This window comes from Lemur catta, chromosome 4, assembly GCF_020740605.2.
Source record: "Lemur catta isolate mLemCat1 chromosome 4, mLemCat1.pri, whole genome shotgun sequence".
NCBI lineage: Eukaryota > Metazoa > Chordata > Mammalia > Primates > Lemuridae > Lemur > Lemur catta.
Genome location: NC_059131.1, coordinates 27,055,514 through 27,074,269, shown reverse-complemented (window position 1 = coordinate 27,074,269; position 18,756 = coordinate 27,055,514). Strand labels below are relative to the sequence as shown.

The 18,756-nt window shown below is 34.9% G+C and overlaps 1 protein-coding gene across 4 annotated transcripts in view; it reads left to right on the top strand.

Annotated features, from left to right (window-relative positions):
• HEATR5B (HEAT repeat containing 5B) overlaps positions 1 to 17,953 on the top strand; it is a 90,178-nt gene extending 72,225 nt beyond the window's left edge. For 2 of the 4 annotated variants that reach the window (XM_045549394.1, XM_045549396.1), the window contains exons 30-36: positions 393 to 520; positions 4,166 to 4,310; positions 5,085 to 5,354; positions 6,513 to 6,737; positions 12,074 to 12,225; positions 13,431 to 13,644; positions 17,033 to 17,953. In XM_045549394.1, coding sequence (XP_045405350.1) covers positions 393 to 520; positions 4,166 to 4,310; positions 5,085 to 5,354; positions 6,513 to 6,737; positions 12,074 to 12,225; positions 13,431 to 13,644; positions 17,033 to 17,337 — 1,439 coding nt within the window. In that variant the 3' untranslated portion in view covers positions 17,338 to 17,953. The remainder of the gene's footprint in view (positions 1 to 392; positions 521 to 4,165; positions 4,311 to 5,084; positions 5,355 to 6,512; positions 6,738 to 12,073; positions 12,226 to 13,430; positions 13,645 to 17,032) is intronic. The other 2 variants (XM_045549395.1, XM_045549397.1) reach the window with 2 other exon arrangements.
• The last annotated feature ends 803 nt before the right edge of the window (positions 17,954 to 18,756 follow it).

Sequence of the window (18,756 nt, the reverse complement as noted above, 5' to 3'; positions counted from 1 at the left end):
ATAATCAGCCTAATGACATGGGAATTCCTGTCTCGACACATAGCTAATTTGAATGGTAACCTAATTGCAAAGCTACAACCTTATGTTGAGTTTGCCTGCGTAACTTGGAAACCATTTTGAACTCTACTTTAAGGCATTAATAAATATATGTTAGCCAGGCATGGTGGCTTGTACCTTTAATCCCAGCTATTTGAGCGGCTGAGGCAGGAGGATCACTTGAGCCCAGCAACATAGCAAGACCTCATCTCTAAATAACTGAATGAATGAATGAGTGAATGTATGTTAAGGTAATCTATTTAAAAAAGGAGAAAAATACAGGAAAAAATATGGTGTTAAAGCAACATAAAGTGTTTTATATTGAAAAACCGATGTGTTTATTTTGTACATTTCAGGTGTGAGTATACAGTTTCTTTGTTCCCCTAGACCGGAGGAGCCTATTGAACATGTTACAGCATGCCTCCAAGCCTTACACACCTTGCTAGATTCTCCTTATGCTCGAGTCCATATTGCAGAAGATCAGGTACAGTGTTTTTCTATAACAAATAATTGTATGCTTAAGGTAATTTTTTTCACATAGAAAATAAATATTTTATATTATATTAGTTAATAATTAATATAAAATAAGTATTCAAGATTTGGCTGTACTGCATCTTGGATGACCAGGCAGAGCTAGACTAGAGATAGTCACTATACCTTCTTTGACTTCTTCATCAGTAGTCAAATGAAACTAAAAATGTAAGGGATACTCAGCTAGTGATTCTACTAATAAAGGGCTAAAGTAACTTATAAGGCTGTTAAATAAATCATGGCATTTTTAAATGTTTGATAAAGTTTTATCTCTTACTTAATGAATTTTTTTCTATACCATCTCACATACTCATCTAAAGTTTAATGAGTTACTTTTTCTAATTTCTGTATAGGATATTTAGGGGACTTTATTCATGTTACAGAACCAAGCTACCATGGATTTTTCATTATTTTCTCTCTCTCTTTTTTTTTTTAAGAGATAGGGTCTCGCTCTGTCACCCAGGCTAGAGTGCAGTGGCACAGTCATAGCTCATTGTAACTTCAAACTCCTGGTCTCAGGCAATCTTCCTGCCTTAGCTTCCCAATTAGCTAGGACTATAGGCACGTGCCACTGACTGTGCCTGGATAGTTTTTAATTTTTTTTGTAGAGATGGGGTCTTTCTATGTTGCCCAGGCTGGTCTCGAGCTCCTGGCTCAAGAGATCTTCCTGCCTCAGCCTCTGAAAGTGCTGGGATTATAATCATGAGCCACCATGCCTGGCCTATTTAATTTTTAAATTAGGAATTCTTTTATTTTTATAATAAGAGCCATCTCTTTTTTTTTTTTTTTTTTTTGAGACAGAATCTTGCTTTGTTGCCCAGGCTAGAGTGAGTGCTGTGGCGTCAGCCTAGCTCACAGCAATCTCAAACTCCTGGGCTTGAGCGATCCTACTGCTTCAGCCTCCCGAGTAGCTGGGACTACAGGCATACGCCACCATGCCCGGCTATATATAATTTTAGTTGGCCAGATAATTTCTTTCTATTTTTAGTAGAGACGGGGGTCTCACTCTTGCTCAGGCTGGGCTCGAACTCCTGACCTCAAGGATCCACCCGCCTCAGCCTCCCAGAGTGCTAGGATTGATTACAGGTGTGAGCCACCGTGCCCGGCCGAGCCATCTTTTTTGGTATCACCACTACCACCTGGTTTCACTTGTGGAAATTTTCCATAAAACACAAGCAGATAAAGTTGATATCATTTTATTTTATCAAAATTAGTTTTACACATGGTGCTAACCAACAACAAAAGAAATCATATGCTGTGTGGTTACAACATTCACTGATTAAGTCTTTTTGTATCCCAACCTCATAGCCTGAAGCTGTGCTGCAGCTAAACTACAAATAACGTAAGATTTGGTCTGTGAATGAAGGGGGGCTGCTATATTTAAACTCAATTATTTGAGTTTTAACATACTGTCTCACATAGCTAGCTATTATTTGTTGGATTTAGTAATATTTTGTTTATATAAAAATTGCTTTACAATTGCAAAAAGAGGATGCATTTTTTTTTTCTGAATTGGATCCTGTAATTTTAACATTGTCAGAGTATTCTGACTCATATTGTATTCATTCATCCAACTACTTTCACTCTATGCCTGTTCTATCTCAGGCATGGTTTGAGGCTGTAGATATCTAGGTTTTACCATACCTGGATTAGGAAATAAGTACAGTGTGATAAGTGCTGTTACTATGTGTAAGGGTATAATTAGATTAGAGAGGAGGAACCTGACGTTATGATAGGAAAGCAAAGGATGAATTCTCAGAGTAGACAATGGTTGAATCAAATCTGAAAGAGGAATTTGTGAGGCAGCACAAGAGGGATGGGTTTTCCTCTCAGAAAGAACAGCAAATACAAAGACTGGAGGGCATGAGAGAGCATGGCGAGTTTGTGAGCACTGCAGTCATTTACTATGGCTCCTGTGAGTAAAAATCAAATCATAAAGATTTCTTTACGGTATGTAAAGGAGTTTGAACCCTATCCTGAAAGTGATAGGAAATCATTAAAAATATTTAAATAGGCTGGGTGTGGTAGTTCACACCTGTAATCCCAGCACTTTGGGAGGCTGAGGCAGGAGGATTGCTTGAGGCCAGGAGTTGGAGACCAGCCTGAGCAAAAGCAAAACCCCTTCTCTACAAAAAATAGAAAAATTAGCTAGGCATGGTGGCACGTGCCTGTAGTCCCTACTACTTGGGAGGCTGAAGCAGGAGGATCACTTGAGCCCAGCAATTTGAGGTTGCAGTGAACTGTGATGACGCCACTGCACCTTGGATGGGATGACAGAGCAAGACCTTGTCTCAAAAAAAAAGTTTCAATAGTGGAATGATATGATTAACTTTATATTTCAGAAGGATCACTCTATCAACCTTGTATAGGTTGGTTTGTAAGACATGAGAAGGGAGGCAGGGAGGCCAGTTATGAGGCCCTTTTCATAATTCCAGAGAAATAATGAGTACAGTAGCCTAGGAAACTGAATAAAGGAGGAAGAAAAGAGGACCAAGATTGGATCCTTGGGGATAAGTAGCATTTAAGGATTGAGAGGAGGGAAATAAATCAGCAGTGGAGACTGCTAGACACGTAGAAGAACCAAAAGAGATCAGAGTTACCAGTGAGAAGGGAGGGAAGAGTTTCAAGAAGGGTAGACAGCAGTATCAAAAGAAATAGTATTTCTGTCCAATAAATAAGGACAGAAAAAGAATCGCAGAAGGTTATGGGTGACCACCCCCGCCCCAGAGGATTTTCTAGGCAGAAGCCAGATTGTAGAATATCAAAGAGTCAATGAGAGGCTAAAGGAAGTGGAAGTATCTAGGCTGGGAAAGGAAGGAGCAGGACAGATAGAGGACGTGGGGGTAGATAAAAGCATCTCAGAGGCTTTTGGGAGCATAGGGGAGACATTAGGTAAGAAAGACTTTTGAGCATTTTCCTTATACTGAGGAGAGTAGCCTAACTAGATAGAGAGGCTGAAGGAATATGAGATATGATTGAGGTCCTTGAAGCATCCCTGGAAATTCAAATATGATGGGATAGGGAGCCCATGAGGAAAGATTAACCAGCCTCAGATAAGAGGCTGAAAGCTTGATCTTAATGGAAGAGGTAAAGATGGCTTTGGTTGTAGTTGAGTTTTTCCCCCCCTTTGAAATTTGACCTAGGTTCATTGGATGGATTTGATGTGGAATATGGTAAGAGGCTTACAGTAGGTGGTGAAAGTTGCTGAGGTGAATAGGAAAGAGACTCACTAGAAATCTACAATCTCTAGTACAAAACTCTTGATATTCAGCTTAGGTTGCAAATTATGAATTGTAGTGGCACTGGACCCCAGCAATACTGTTTAGCCTGAGTATTTCTTTCCAGTAGGAGAATGATCATCCAATATAATGCTTGATTAAATATGTAAATAATAAAGTCCTTTGTTGCTTGAAAATACATTGGGATAAAATGTGACCATTTCTCAAGATTGTTATAATGTTATTTGTTACATAGTCCTATATATTAATTTTAATTGCCAAATTTCTATATTTTTACATGTGTATTTTCTCATTTTAATAATACAAATTTATCTTTTGAAATTAAAATAATTAAATTTATTTGTATTTATTTATAATAGCTGATCGGTGTTGAGTTGCTGAGCGTTTTGCACCGCCTCCTGTTGACCTGGAATCCATCATCCGTTCAGCTGTTGGTTACTGGTGTTGTACAACAGATAGTAAGAGCTGCTCAGGATTATTTGCAAGAAAAAAGAAACACTCTAAGTAAGTACCACAAATTTTACTAACTCAAAGTGAATTTTACTTGTACTCTAATTTTTAAAATATTTATTAAGTTTTTAATAAAAAACTAATCATACATTTAGAAGATTGAAATTGATTTTATTTTCATTAGAAAAGACCAAATGAGGCTGGGTGCAGTGGCTCACAGCTGTAATCCTAGCACTCTGGGAGGCCAAGGCGGGAGGAGCACTTGAGGTCAGGTATTAGAGACCAGCCTAAGCAAGAAGGAGACCATGTCTCTATTAAAAATAGAAAAAATTAGCCAGGCTTGGTGGTGTTCGCCTGTAGTCCCAGCTCCTTGGGAGCTGAGGCAGGAGGATCACTTGAGCCCAGGAGTTTGAGGTTGCTGTGAGCTAGGCTAACGCCACAGCACTCTAGCCTGGGCAATAGAGCGAGACTCTGTCACCAAAAAAAAAGAAAGAAAAGACCAAATGAAATTGCTGATATTTGACTGTTTTTCACCTTGAAAAGTGTCAGTTTCATCTGATTCAACCTAGCATTTGTATTATTCCTATTATGAAAGAGATAGCTAATAAAAATACCTAATAAGGATTTTACATGTACTTTTAAGGAGAGGTCAGTGCGCAGAATTTTAGGAAGGCAGAGAATTATACTGAGATAGACATGTGTGGCATCAGCTAGACATTTGCTTGTAAATCCTTTTGAAATAATTTCTTAAATATACTTGTTATATTGTTTTATATACCATTTGTTACTTTTTTGCTGGAGATTTCACCAAATTATCTTTTACCTAAGATGAAGATGACATGGAAAAAGAGTCCTGTACTACTGTATTAGGAGAAGGAGGTGACAGCGGTGGTCTCATTCCTGGAAAATCGCTTGTATTTGCAACTATGGAGCTGTTGATGTTCATTTTAGTACGGCATATGCCACATCTCAGTACCAAGATGTCAGACTCTCCAAGTCACATAGCCACTAAAACTCGACTGTCAGAAGAAAGTGCTCGTTTGGTGGCGGCCACAGTTACCATACTCTCTGATTTACCATCCCTGTGTTCACCTGCTGGTATAGTATTGATAAGTATTTGGAAATATGTTATATATTACAGTAGAGAAAGACGAGCTTGCCTTTGATTGTAAGCACTGTTATAACTTATTTCCCTCTTAAATCTCAAGTGTAAAATGAGAAATTGGTCTTTTTTAAGGTTTTATTTACCTTTAGGAACCTATAAAGATTAAAAAAATTACAAACTTAAGATGCTCTTTTCAGATATGTTTCAAACAAGAGGTGGAACTACAGATTGGAGAAAGACATTGAATGTCAGCAGATAGACATAAGGTGGAGTTACTGAACACTTTATTTTCTGATCTGGTTGCTACTCTTGAGTAACACTGAAAAACATTAATAAATGTCAGAAGAGTGACAGCCAACTCAATGAAACACTTCAAGAAATTATGGCTAAAAAAGATAATAGCTGTCTGCAAATATTGAAGAACTAATGGACGTTAATGTAGACTTTCCCTCTGTTTTATCTGGAAGGTAAAAATAGTGTCAGTAAATATATAGGAAAATTTCATCTCAACACAAGGAAGACCTTTCTAGCTCTTAGAGTTTTCTTACATATGTAAATTATTGGAGTCTTCAGGCAGATGCTGCAATGGCTTTATGTGAGAGTGGTGAAGGGACTCCTTCCTTAAGTGGGAGGTTGAATTTGATGACCTTAAAGGTTTCAGCTCAAAATTCTAGGGTTTTTTCATTTCTTGTTTCTTTACCCCAGTAGTTTTTATTTTCCTGGCTTGATTAGGTTGACTTTGGTACACTGAGTGTTGATTACATGTCTTAGAATTGCTGTAAGATTCATGGAATTACTTAGATGCTTCTCCAAGTATGTGGTAGAGTTTTCCTTCTGTTTTTCTATCTTCCTTTCTCATTTTCATTATGAAGGGCATGAAATATTAAATAGGCAAAATATTGGAAGTAATAAAAACAGGGCTAGTTGGGAAAAAAAGAAAATACCAATTCTGTCTTCTTTGAAATAACCTGGCACTTTCTTATTTTCTTTTTCAAACATTGAATTATAGTAATAGCAATGCAGTGAATTTTGTATAAAAACAAAGAAACAATATTAAGCCACAATAAATTGCAAAAAATGTAAGCAGTGGAAACAACTATAATATCGGAACTGAAATAATTATGAAGTAATCTGATTTGTTTTTATCTCAGGATGTATGACAATCCTGCCCACGATTCTCTTCTTAATTGCAAGAATATTGAAAGACACAGCAATAAAGTCTGCAGATAATCAGGTTCCTCCACCAGTCAGTGCAGCTCTTCAAGGGATTAAAAGTATCGTGACACTTTCAATGGCCAAAACTGAGGAAACTCAAAAACAATGGACAGCTCTAATTCGTAGCACTCTTGCATGCATCCTGGAATATTCTCAACCAGGTAACCTATCAGAGTTTAAGAATTTTTAATCTGTTTCCTATTTAATTCATTAAGTGAATAAGCTTGTCAGAAAACTGCTGCATAGCACTGAATCATCAACTCAGAGAGGTGTTGTAGTTGTGAAGGGGTATTAACCTTCAGGTGTGAAGTTCAGTACCCCTTTCTGGATTGTTGACTCTAAATGCCCTTATCTTAGTGTTTACATACATTTTAGGAGATTTTCAAAAAAAAAAGACTATATGCCCAGCAGCATTGACATGTATTAATATTTTTATGTTTGCTTCAAGTTGTTTTTTACAATTAAAGTAATAAGGTAGGAGAGAAAATTGAAATACCTGTCACTACCCGAACATACTCCCACATGGAACCACAATGTTGATATTAATATATTTTACTCTAAAAATATCTACATAAATAAGTATATTTTCTATATTAACATATATCATTTATTATACTTACATGTTAATATGTGTATGCATTATATAGTGAGATAACTATGAACAATATATAGTATTTGTTTGTATTTTAAAATTTACATAAGTAATATCATCTCAGTATACCTTTATTCTCTCACTCAACAGTAAATTATTTTTAGGTCCATTAATGTGAATATGTAAAACTCTCATTCATTCTTTTAACTCCTGTACAGTTTTCTGTCATATGTATTTATCAATTATTATTCATTTCTCCATCAATGGATATTTTTAATATTTCTCATTCATAAAATTAATAATAATAAAATAAAATTATTATCAGACATTGCCAAATTGCCCTCCACCATAGCCATATGAATAACACTGCCCTCAGCAGTGTATGATAATTTCTATTTCTCCACATCCTCACCAATATTGTCAGACTTTTAGATTTTGTTATATGATAGGTAAAATATACTATCTTAATGTTTTACTCTTCACGTTTCATTTTCCTAGTGAGTATAAGCATTTTTTATGTTTGTGTTTAATTTGGGGGGAAATATTCACATTTTTCTCCATTTTTCTTCTGTTTGATTTCTTTCTTTTTTTTTTTTTTTGAGACAGAGTCTAGCTCTGTTGCCCTGGCTAAGAGTGAGTGTCGTGGCGTCAGCCTAGCTCACAGCAACCTCAAACTCCTGGCCTCAGCCTCCCGAGTAGCTGGGACTACAGACATGCGCCACCATGCCCGGCTAATTTTTTTTATATATATATATATATTTTAGTTGGCCAGATAATTTCTTTCTATTTTTTTTTTAGTAGAGACGGAGTCTCGCTCTTGCTCAGGCTGGTCTCGAACTCCTGACCTTGAGCAATCCACCCGCTTCGGCCTCCCAGAGTGCTAGGATTACAGGCGTGAGCCACCGTGCCCGGCCTCAAGTTTTATTTCTATTGTAAAGAAAATGTAAAAGAACTGAAAACAAGAATAGTAAGGAAAGATTTGTCATCTCTCCTGTTAACAAATTTCCACACTATCTAAAACTGTGGAGTGGGCCCAAGAATCAGTGGATGGGGCAGTCAAAGAGAACAGATTGTTCTGAAACAGACAATTATCTACATGAGAATGTGACACAGTAAAGGCACATTCATTATCCTTTTAAATGGTTTGTGTCAGTTAGCTATTTGAGAAATAAATTGCAGTTAGGCTCTCCCCTTATATCACGAATCACAAAAAACACCAGATAAATTAAAATGACAATGCAAAATTTTAAAAATTGTAAAACAAAATGTAGGTGAATCTTTTATGTCAGAATGGCAAAGGACTAACTGTAAGTCAGTGAACAATATTGCAGAGAAAAATATCAATGTATTAGTCTATACAGAAATTAACTTCTACCCATCCAAATATTTTACATTAAATGGTAGCTGAAAAAAGAGCTGAAAAACTGACAAAAATATTTATGTCAGTGTTGCTACCATCAATATACAAAGAGGCCTTAGAAGAAATTCACTTAATACCCAAGAGATGAAAGAAGAAAGAAAGAACACAAGTTAGTAAAAAAGGAAATAGAAATGGCCACCAAGCATATAAAGAAAATCAGCCACATTAGTAAGTAAATAAATATAAACAAAAACAGAGTAATATAAATTTTTACTTGCAAAACTGATTTTTTTTGACTATGTACAGCTGGAATTGGTACCCGGAGAACATTTTCATACTTTGCTGAAAGTAGTTTAAAATGGTTTAAACTTTCAGAGAATTAATTCTGTAGCATGTACAAAGAGCCTTTAAGATTGCATACTCTTTGACCTTTCTGATCAAAAAATTATGTTCGAGGTTATTTATTACCTATTAAATCTATTTTACGGTAATGAAAATGTGGGAAAAATATAACTGGCAGTGGGAAAAATTATAAAATACATTTTAGTTTTTTTTTTTTTTGAGACGGAGTCTCTCTCTGTCACCTGGGCTACAGTGCTGTGGTGTCACAGCAACATCAAACTCCTGGGCTCAAGTGATTCTCCTGCCTCAACCTCCCAAGTAGCTGGGATTACAGGAATGTGCTACCAAGTTGGCTGACTTTTCTATTTTTAGTAGAAATGGTGTCTTGCTCTTGCTCAGGCTGCTCTTGAACTCCTGACCTCAAGCGATCCTCCCACCTCAGCCTCCCAGAGTGCTAGGATGACAGGCTTGAGCCACCGCACCCGGCCTACATGTTAGTATATTCATTTGGATTGTATATCCATTATGTCTATTAAATTTCTGTTTATAAGCAACTATATAAAGAGTAACCCAGACCAGAAGAACTTAAACCAAAACCCAGAAATTAGGCTGGGTGTGGTGGGATTATAGGTGTGAGCTGCTGCACCCAGCCTGGATGTCCAATCTTCTTAAAGTCTCAATTTAAAAATATAATAATTTTCTGGCAAAAAATTGCTTGTAGTATCACAAACTCTAAATTAGAGATAGTTCTTATTCCACCTAGAATAACATTACTACTGTGAAGTTCTGTGGTTCTTAACATTTATAACTCAGGTTTTTATAACTTTGTTAAATCCTTCAAATTTTAAATTTCTTTTTTCTCAACTTGTTTTCCTTTATGGGCATTGTGGCTCATGGCTGTAATCCTAGCACTTTTGGAGGCCGAGGCAGGAGGACCGCTTGAGGCCAGGAGTTCAAGACTAGCCTGAGCAACATAGTGAGACCCCATCTCTACAAAAAAATAGAAAAATTAGCTGGGTATGGTGGCGCGTGCCTATAGTTCCAGCTACCTGGGAGGCTGAGGCAGGAGGATTGCTTTGAGGTTGCAGTGAGCTATGATCATACCACTGCACTATAGCCTGCACGGTAGAATAAGACTGTTTCCAAAAAAAAAAGTTGCAAGAATAGCACAGTGAATTCCAACGTACCATTCTCCTAGATTCACTGGTTGTTGACATTTTGCCACATATGGGTTTTTACTCTCTCTATAATCCACATACCATTATTGTTAATATTATCTTACTAATTTTGTTAAACTATTTGAGGATATGTTGAAGTCATCATGACTCTTTACTCCTGAATACTTCATGTCTAGGATATTCCCTTACATAACCACAGAAGAATTATCAAATTTAGGCAATTTAACATTGATACAATGCTATTATTGTTCATATGCAAATTTCACCAGTTGTCCTACTAATGACCTTCATACCACTCTTGTTTTTATTTACTCATCATATTGCTTTAGTCTCTTTTAATCTGGGGCAATTCCTCAGCCTTTATCTTTCATGACATTAATGTTTTTGAAGAGTACAGGCTCTCTATTATGTAGCATTTTTCTCAATTTAGAGTTGGCTGATTTTTTTCCTCAGTAAAACTGATTAGATTCAATTTATGCATTTTTAGCAGGAATACCATATAAGTAATGTGTCTTTCTCAGTACATCATATGAGGAGACATATAATGTTTCTTTGTCCCATTGTTGGGAATCTTGACTTTAATAACCTTAATAAGATGATATTTGCCATGTTCCTCCTCTATAAAATTGCCATTTTTCCATTTCATAATTAATAAGTAATCTGTGGGGAGATACTGTAAGGCTATCTCAATTGTCTTCTTCCCCATCAAACTTTCACATGGTGGTTTTGGTGTCCATTGTGCCTAAATCATTTATGGTTGCAAAATGATAATTTTCTAATCTATATTTTTTATTTCTTTTACATTTATTAGCTGGCATTCTACTGAAAGGAAGAGCTTTCTCTTTGCCTTCCTTTCACTATATATTTATTTATTACTATCAGTACAGATTCATGATTCTTTCTTTAATTCAATGGGTCTATTACTGTTACTTTGACATGTCCCTATTATTTCTTGAGCACTTCCTTACTTTCTGGCACCCAGGTGTAGCAGACTTATCTTGTATTTTCCCTGTTTCTGTTCTAGAATCATTCTCCAAAAGGCCCTGGGTCTTTTTAGTAGAGAATCATATTTAGATATCCAATCTTTTGGTAGATGGTGTCTCACTGTGTTGCCCAGGCTGGTCTCAAACTGCTGACCTCAAGGAATTCTCTCACCTCAGCCTCCTAAAGTGCTAGGATTATAGGTGTGAGCTGCTGCACCCAGCGTGGATGTCCAGTCTTCTTAAAGTCACAATTTAAAAATAAAATAATAATTTTCTGACAAAAAAATTGCTTGTAATATCACCAGCCCTGAATTAGAGATTATTCTTATTCCACCTAGAATAACATTCCGACTGTGGAGTTCTGTGGTTTTTAACATTTATAACTCAGATTTTTATAACTTGGTTAAATCCTTCAAATTTTAAATTTCTTTTTTCTCAACTTTTTTTCCTTTATGTTAAGTTAATGGACTTTTTCTAAACTGTTGTTCTTAGCCCATTCTATTTTATAAAAGCTGGTATTCTCATCATGAGATAATGTTAACATATCATATATGTTCATAATTCTAATAAAGTACTAGTTATCATTGGGTATTTATAGTTGCCAAGTCAGCCCAAATTCGCACAGAAAGTGTCGATAAATTCAGTTATTGGAGAAATGGTAATCACAATATTTGTTAGGTTAGAGTTGTATATATTTCTAAATAAATGATTGTAATAGCAAGAAATTCCTTAAAATTGTAAGAATGTTGTCTTCAGGAAATTGTGCAAGATTTTTTTTTATGGTTGTGTGGAATTTACAAGTTTTCATATTTACTAAGTTGAAAGGTGATATCACTAAGAAAGTCTACTCTGAGTTATTAAATTAATTAGAATATCATATAATCATTTAACTTTATATATTTGACTTCATACAGTTATTTGTGGATTATATTAGATTGAGGCCCACACTGCTATAAATGTTAGGGGCAGAGAGAGAGTTGTTTAAGATCAAAATTCCAAAACATTTTGGAAACCACCTATTGCTTTCATTTTTCATTTTCAGAAGACTCTGTGCCTACACCTGATGAAGTAAGCATGCTAACAGCAATTGCACTCTTCCTGTGGTCTGCTAGTAGTGAAATAATAGGAGTCCAGTCATTACAGAATGGCTGCATGAACAGATTTAAAAATGCGTTAAATTCATGTGACCCGTGGGTAAGTTACATTTAAAACTATTAAACATAAACATTACACTTTACCAAGAAAATTTCAGATTGATGCATTAAAATATGTGATACTTATAATGAAAAGCTAAGTTTTTGCAATATGACTTTTAAATGGAAAAAACTGGAAAAGATTACTGAGTTTAAGCACTAGGAGAGACACATGTATATGTTTATTCACATATGCAGAAATTCTCCTATATCTGAAATATTTGCTTAACCGTGGGACATATTGGTAGATACTTTACAGGAGTCCGTGATTATGTTTTCCAGTGTTTATTTAAATAACACCAGGACATTAAAGGATAAGTTTATATTATTACACGTTAGTGAACGTATTAGAAACTCTAGTTGTCTAGAAAATAAGTTTATTATTTTATGATGTCAAAATCTAAACTAATGATTCTCAAACCTGCTACACATCAGGAAAAAAAAAAGCAGTTTAGAAACATTCTTGTACTCTGCCACTATCTTTCTGAATCAGAGTCTCCACATTTGTGGCTTGAGAATTGTGTGTTTAAAATGTTTCTCCAAGTGTTTTTGATGTCCCATGAGGTTTGGCCACTTGTGCTCTACCAAAGCACTAAAACAGTTTATTCTGCTTTTTGTCCCATATATTGATGGGTTTTCGCTCCCTCTCTTCTTCCCTTTTTTTTTTTTTTTTTGAATTATTAATATGAAGTCTTTCTAATCTAAAGTGGAGTCAGTGACACTTTATTTTCTAGGCCTAGAAAACTTATAATTGACATAAGCAGTCATTTCTAGGGAATCAAATGGGTTTTAGGTATCTAAGGAATATATTATAGCTTTGTTTCAGATCATTCAAATATTAGCATTCCTTGCTAATAAATACATTAGGTTAAAATGGGAGGGACAATTGTACATTAAATGAAGAATTAAAAGCAGAAATTGGAATTCCTGTTTTCTAGCTTTTCACACCCTAGAAATGTAAAAATTATGTAAGCATGGTGATTTGGTAATTAACATAAGGAACTCTTTTATTACTTTCTCTTCAATTTTATTTAGTTACCTTATTGAAAATTCTATTATTCTCCTCTATTTCTCTGAGTGGAAATGGCATTTTCATTTTCATCCTGTAATATCACTGCTTTTCAGTACATATTAAGACAAAATGTGATAGTAGAACAAATAAGAACTATCGTACATGTTTATTGATAAAATGATCTTTTTATATAGGTTCAAGCCAAATGTTACCAGCTTCTCCTCTCAGTCTTCCAACATTCCAATCGTGCCCTTTCAACTCCTTATATCCATTCATTAGCTCCAATAGTGGTTGAAAAGTTAAAAGCTGTTGAAAGAAACAGACCAGCCAATAACACAGAACTTTTAGCTGTTCAAGAAGGAATCAAAGTTCTTGAAACATTGGTTGCTCTTGGTGAAGAACAAAACAGTAAGTATGTTCCTATAAAAAGCCACTGTTGTAAAGTAAAGATCTATATATCTCTAAATCTTATTTGATATTAGACACAGACCTGTGCAATAATAAGTTTACTAAGGAACAGTTACTATCTAAATGCAAAAGGTATTTGCTCATATTACTAACATAATTTTTTTTTTCTTTTAAGACAGGGTCTCACTTTGTTGCCCAGGCTAGAGTGCAGTGGGTTCATCATAACTCATTGCAACCTCAAACTCCTGGGCTCAAGTGATCCTCCCACTTCAGCCTCCTGAGAAGGTGGGACTATAGGCGCATACCAACCACGCCTGGCTAATTTTTCCATTTTTTTGTAGAGATGAAGTCTTGCTCTTGCTCAGGCTGGTGTCAAACTCCCGACCTCTAGCCATCCTCCTGCCTTGGCCTCCCAAAGTGCTAGGATTACAGGTGTGAGTCACCATGCCAGATCAACATAATGTTTTGAGTTGATTTATATTTATTTTTTATGAACAGGAAGTTCAAATGAATTTCTGGTGGCATTTAAACACACTGATTTTTTAAAAATTTTCTAGTTTTATATATATTCTTTAAGAACTGGGAAAAATATAGATGTTTAATAGGTTTTTAAAATAACACATCTTAGTCTTCATAATAGAGGTATAAAAGCTTTACAACAGGCCGGGTGTGGCAGCGATTATGAGCAACATAGCAGCGTAGGTGTGATCCTGAGCAACATAGCAAGCTTGGCCTTGTCTCAAGAAAAAATTAAAAAAAAATTAGCCAGTCTTGATGGTGGGCACCTGTAGTCCCAGCCACTTGGGAGGCTGAGGCAGGAGGATCACTTGAGCCCAGGAGTTTGAGGTTGCTGTGAGCTACAATCCTGCCACTGTACTCCAGCGTAGGCAACAGAATGAGACAGTATCTCTTAAAAAATAAAATGATTTTTAATTGTTGTAGAAAGACTGTATTTTTTAAACTCTTATGGTTGAACATTAAACTTTTTCAAGATCATAAATGAGATAAACATTTTTATACAGATTTTCTTTGCATGTATTTTTTATTATTTCTATCAGATAAATTCCTAAAAGTGAAAATAGTAGGGTAAAGGGAATGCACATTTTAAGACTTTTAATATATATTACCAGATTGCGCTCCATATAAAAATAATGCCAATTTTTTTCTATCATAAATTTTTTTCCTTTTCTCTTAAAAAATATTTCATAGGAAATTGGGGAAAGGTGGTAGAGATTTTTTTTTTTTTTTTTTTTTTTTTGAGACAGAGTCTCACTCTATGGCCCGGGCTAGAGTGCCGTGGGATCAGCCTAGCTCACAGCAACCCCAAACTCTTGGGCTCAAGCAATCCTGCCTCAGCCTCCTGAGTAGCTGGGACTACAGGCATGTGCCACCATGCCCAGCTAATTTTTTTCTATATATATTTTTAGCTGTCCAGATAATTTCTTTCTATTTTTTAGTAGAGACCGGGGTCTTGCTCTTGCTCAGGCTGGTCTCGAACTCCTGACCTCGAGTGATCCTCCCACCTCACCTTGGCCTCCCAGAGTGCTAGGATTACAGGCGTGAGCCACTGTGCCTGGGCTTGATATTCTTATTGTTACAATTAATATTAACAATTTAATTCTAAAAACGTGGATTGCATTGCATATAACTCACACACAGAAAACAATAAAAAATAACAAATTAGAAAGGATCGTTTCGTTTTAATAAAACACCGTGGCACCAAGGAAAATTTTTTTTTCTAGTGTGACAGTCAATGTGTTTAATAACTTATATTATTATTTTTCCAATTAATTGTATTTTGAAACTCTTAAAACCAAAACCTTAATTTTTAACCTGCTATTGAAAATTCTTCTGCTTTAGTTAGCCAATATGCTGAAGCTAATTTTATACTTATTTGATAATTCTCTATTTTTATTATAAAAGTCAGTTCTTATTATATAATACTATTATCATTCTATGTGAGATAAATTGAACTAAATTAAGTAGGTTGGAGGATTTTCCTGGAACTTTTAAAATATCTGCCTGTTACCTTCTTTTTTTCTGAAAATTTAATATGAAAAAAAAATCCAATTGCTCGAAAACTTCTCGGTAGTTTCCAAGGGAAAGAGAGAGAGAGAAAGTATTTGTTTTCACTCAAAAAATAGTTATTGAGTACCTACTATGTACCAGGTAATGTTCCAGGCATTGAAAATTCAGCATGAAATAAAACACAAAGGTCCCTGCTTTCATAGAGCTTACATTCTGGTAGGAAAACACTGACAGTAACCGCCCCCCATAGATATACCTATCTGTTTTATCAGAGATATATGTACATGTAGACATACCTATGTACAGTTTTATATAGTGATGAAAATGGACATAACTATACCTATTTTAGATGTAGATATAATAGTGAGATGCAGAAATTGATAGGTGCTATGGAGAAAAAAATACAGCAGGGAAAGAGAATGGGAAGTAAGGTCCAGGGTGGGATTGGGGTTCTGGAAAGGCTTCACTGATTATTCTATGTCTTTGGTGCCATGAGTGTTATGTCCCACATTCTGTATCAACTGCTTCCTGTTCCCTTACACCCTTGGCTTTATTCCTGTCAATTGTCATCCTACAAAAATTAACATAAACTAAGGTGGAAAAGCATTATTTTCTATGTGATTATAAGAGCTTTTGTACACACATGATTACATATAAAGGTTAATTGTTTAGAAAAATACCACCTTTAATGAAATTTATATGCCAGGGTGGAGTTAATATGGAAAGACAGACTAGCAAAAGGAGAGTAAGCCTCCAAATAAATATTTTTTTAAGTGCTTGAAATTTGTATCAGCCAGACATGAGTTCTTGTTTTTTAAGCCTAATGTTTATGTAATTCCATTATTTTTGAAAAATTTTCCCTCACTGTGGGTTTTGGGCGATGATGAAATGTGACAAGAGTTGTATTTTTATTTTAAAAAGAAAGAAATACCTAGTTTTAGTTAAATAATGGTAAATGTATGCTGTTCAGGTTTCTGGTGCCTACTCTAATCTCCTGATTCTAGCATGTCCTTAAAAATGTCATAATCTTCCTCTCAAAATACCTTGTACTAGATGGCAATTGTAAAGCATTTTATTCTTTTCTAAACTTCTAGCTAGTTTTTTTTTAACTAAACAAATTAATGTAAATGTAAAATATACAATCTTAAAGCTGGTTTCCAGCCCTAACATAGCTTGAGCATTTAGTAGATAATTAATATTAATTATGAGTTATCATTGAGTTCTAAAATAGATTGTGCATGTTTACTTATATTTTCTTATAATTCAGCCTTCTGTGGTAGTTGTCTAGTTTTTAAATTAAAGTTTATTGTAATCTTTAAGTTCATGATCATTTTTTGTATTTTATCTTTGTTATTTGCAGGAGTCCAGTTACTTGCTCTCTTAGTTCCCACTTTGATCTCTTACCTGCTGGATGAAAATTCTTTTGCCTCAGCAAGTTCAGCTTCCAAAGATCTTCATGAGTTTGCACTCCAGAATTTAATGCATATTGGACCTTTATATCCACATGCTTTCAAGACAGTAATGGGGGCTGCTCCTGAGTTGAAAATACGCCTAGAAACTGCTGTTCGAGCAAGCCAAGCTAGCAAAGCTAAAGCAGCTGCCAGGCAGCCAGCCCCTACCATACATTCTGCACCAACAATTAAACTAAAAACAAGTTTCTTTTAATTTTTTCTTCCATTCATTTTTATTTATGTTGTCAGCTAGCTCCTAATTAGTGAAAGCCACTGTATCATTCCAGGCTATGGATTCTGTTTTATTTGTATATTGGTGTTACAGTGCTTCCAAGTAGTTTAAGTGAAATAATGTTCACGCCACTTACTGATTTTTAAGGAGTGATTTTTTTATCATGTGATGAATTTGTTTTTATTTTTCCCCTAATAATGTTTCCCTTTTATTAATTAATTTATTTTTTAAGCACTGAGCCATAGTCTTTTAAATTTAAATGCTAAAAACATAATTGTATCATGTAATCAGGCAGCCTGTTGATATTGTCAGGGAAAAAAATAAGTCAGAATTCAGCATCTGTCATGAAAAAATTCAATTGAAAAACAAGCAGATTTTAAATTTTGAAGTAACCAAAATAATGGAAAGTATCTGTTTTGTGATGTATATACTATGAATAAAATTACAACATTTTCTAAGCATTTCCCAAAATGTTCTTATCTTTCTGACAGATCTTTTAACTTTCATATTAAATTACTAAATTATGCTTGTGTGTAATTTAGTTGTTAACTGAATTAGAATTCTCATTTAAAGGTCTATTAAAATGTTTCAAATGTGGTATAATGTTCTGCTTTTTTTTCTTTTAATGGCTAATATTTGGCCTCAGTTATGTTTTGTAATTACAGAGCCTCAAGTTCTGGCTATGATGGTTAGTTTCATTCATCAAATATTTATTGAATGCCTACTGTGTATAAGGCATCAAGCTAAGTGCTTGCTGTAGGGCAGACAGGCCTGAATTAGTCATAATTTTAGTTATGCCAGTTTCTCATGCAGTAGGAATTTTACCACATGAAATAGATAATTCATGAAATGAATGTTAAGCAAATTTTAGACACCAGGTTTTACCAGACAATGTAACACGGATTATATCATCAAAAGCAAGTCACTTTTGAATGTTTGAAAATGAACATTACAAAATATGTAACTGTTAATGATATTTGTCACCTGTATATACCTCGGATTAAAATTTGCTAGCTCAAATAGTAATTCTGTTTAACTTTTTAAGGAATTGCCAGATTGTCTTCTAATCTTATTTTTTGCACATACGCATGGACACTCATAACCTCTTTTCATTCATCTATTTATAAAGTATGTTTATTTCTGCTTTGGCTATTTTTTGCTTTTCTTGGTACCTCCCAGGCTTTTCCCATCATTTCCCACTTTAGGGTAGACTGCATCATGCATTAGCAATGATACTGTCTCCATCTCTCCCTTTTTCTCTCTCTCTCTCAGTACATCTTTTTATACTTTGTTGAAACCCTTCTAAGCCACTGCCTAGTTCTAGTTCTCTATGATTTATATTTATAAAAAGATCTGTTTGAAGATTAGTATTTATTAATTTGTTTCACTGCCCAACCTATG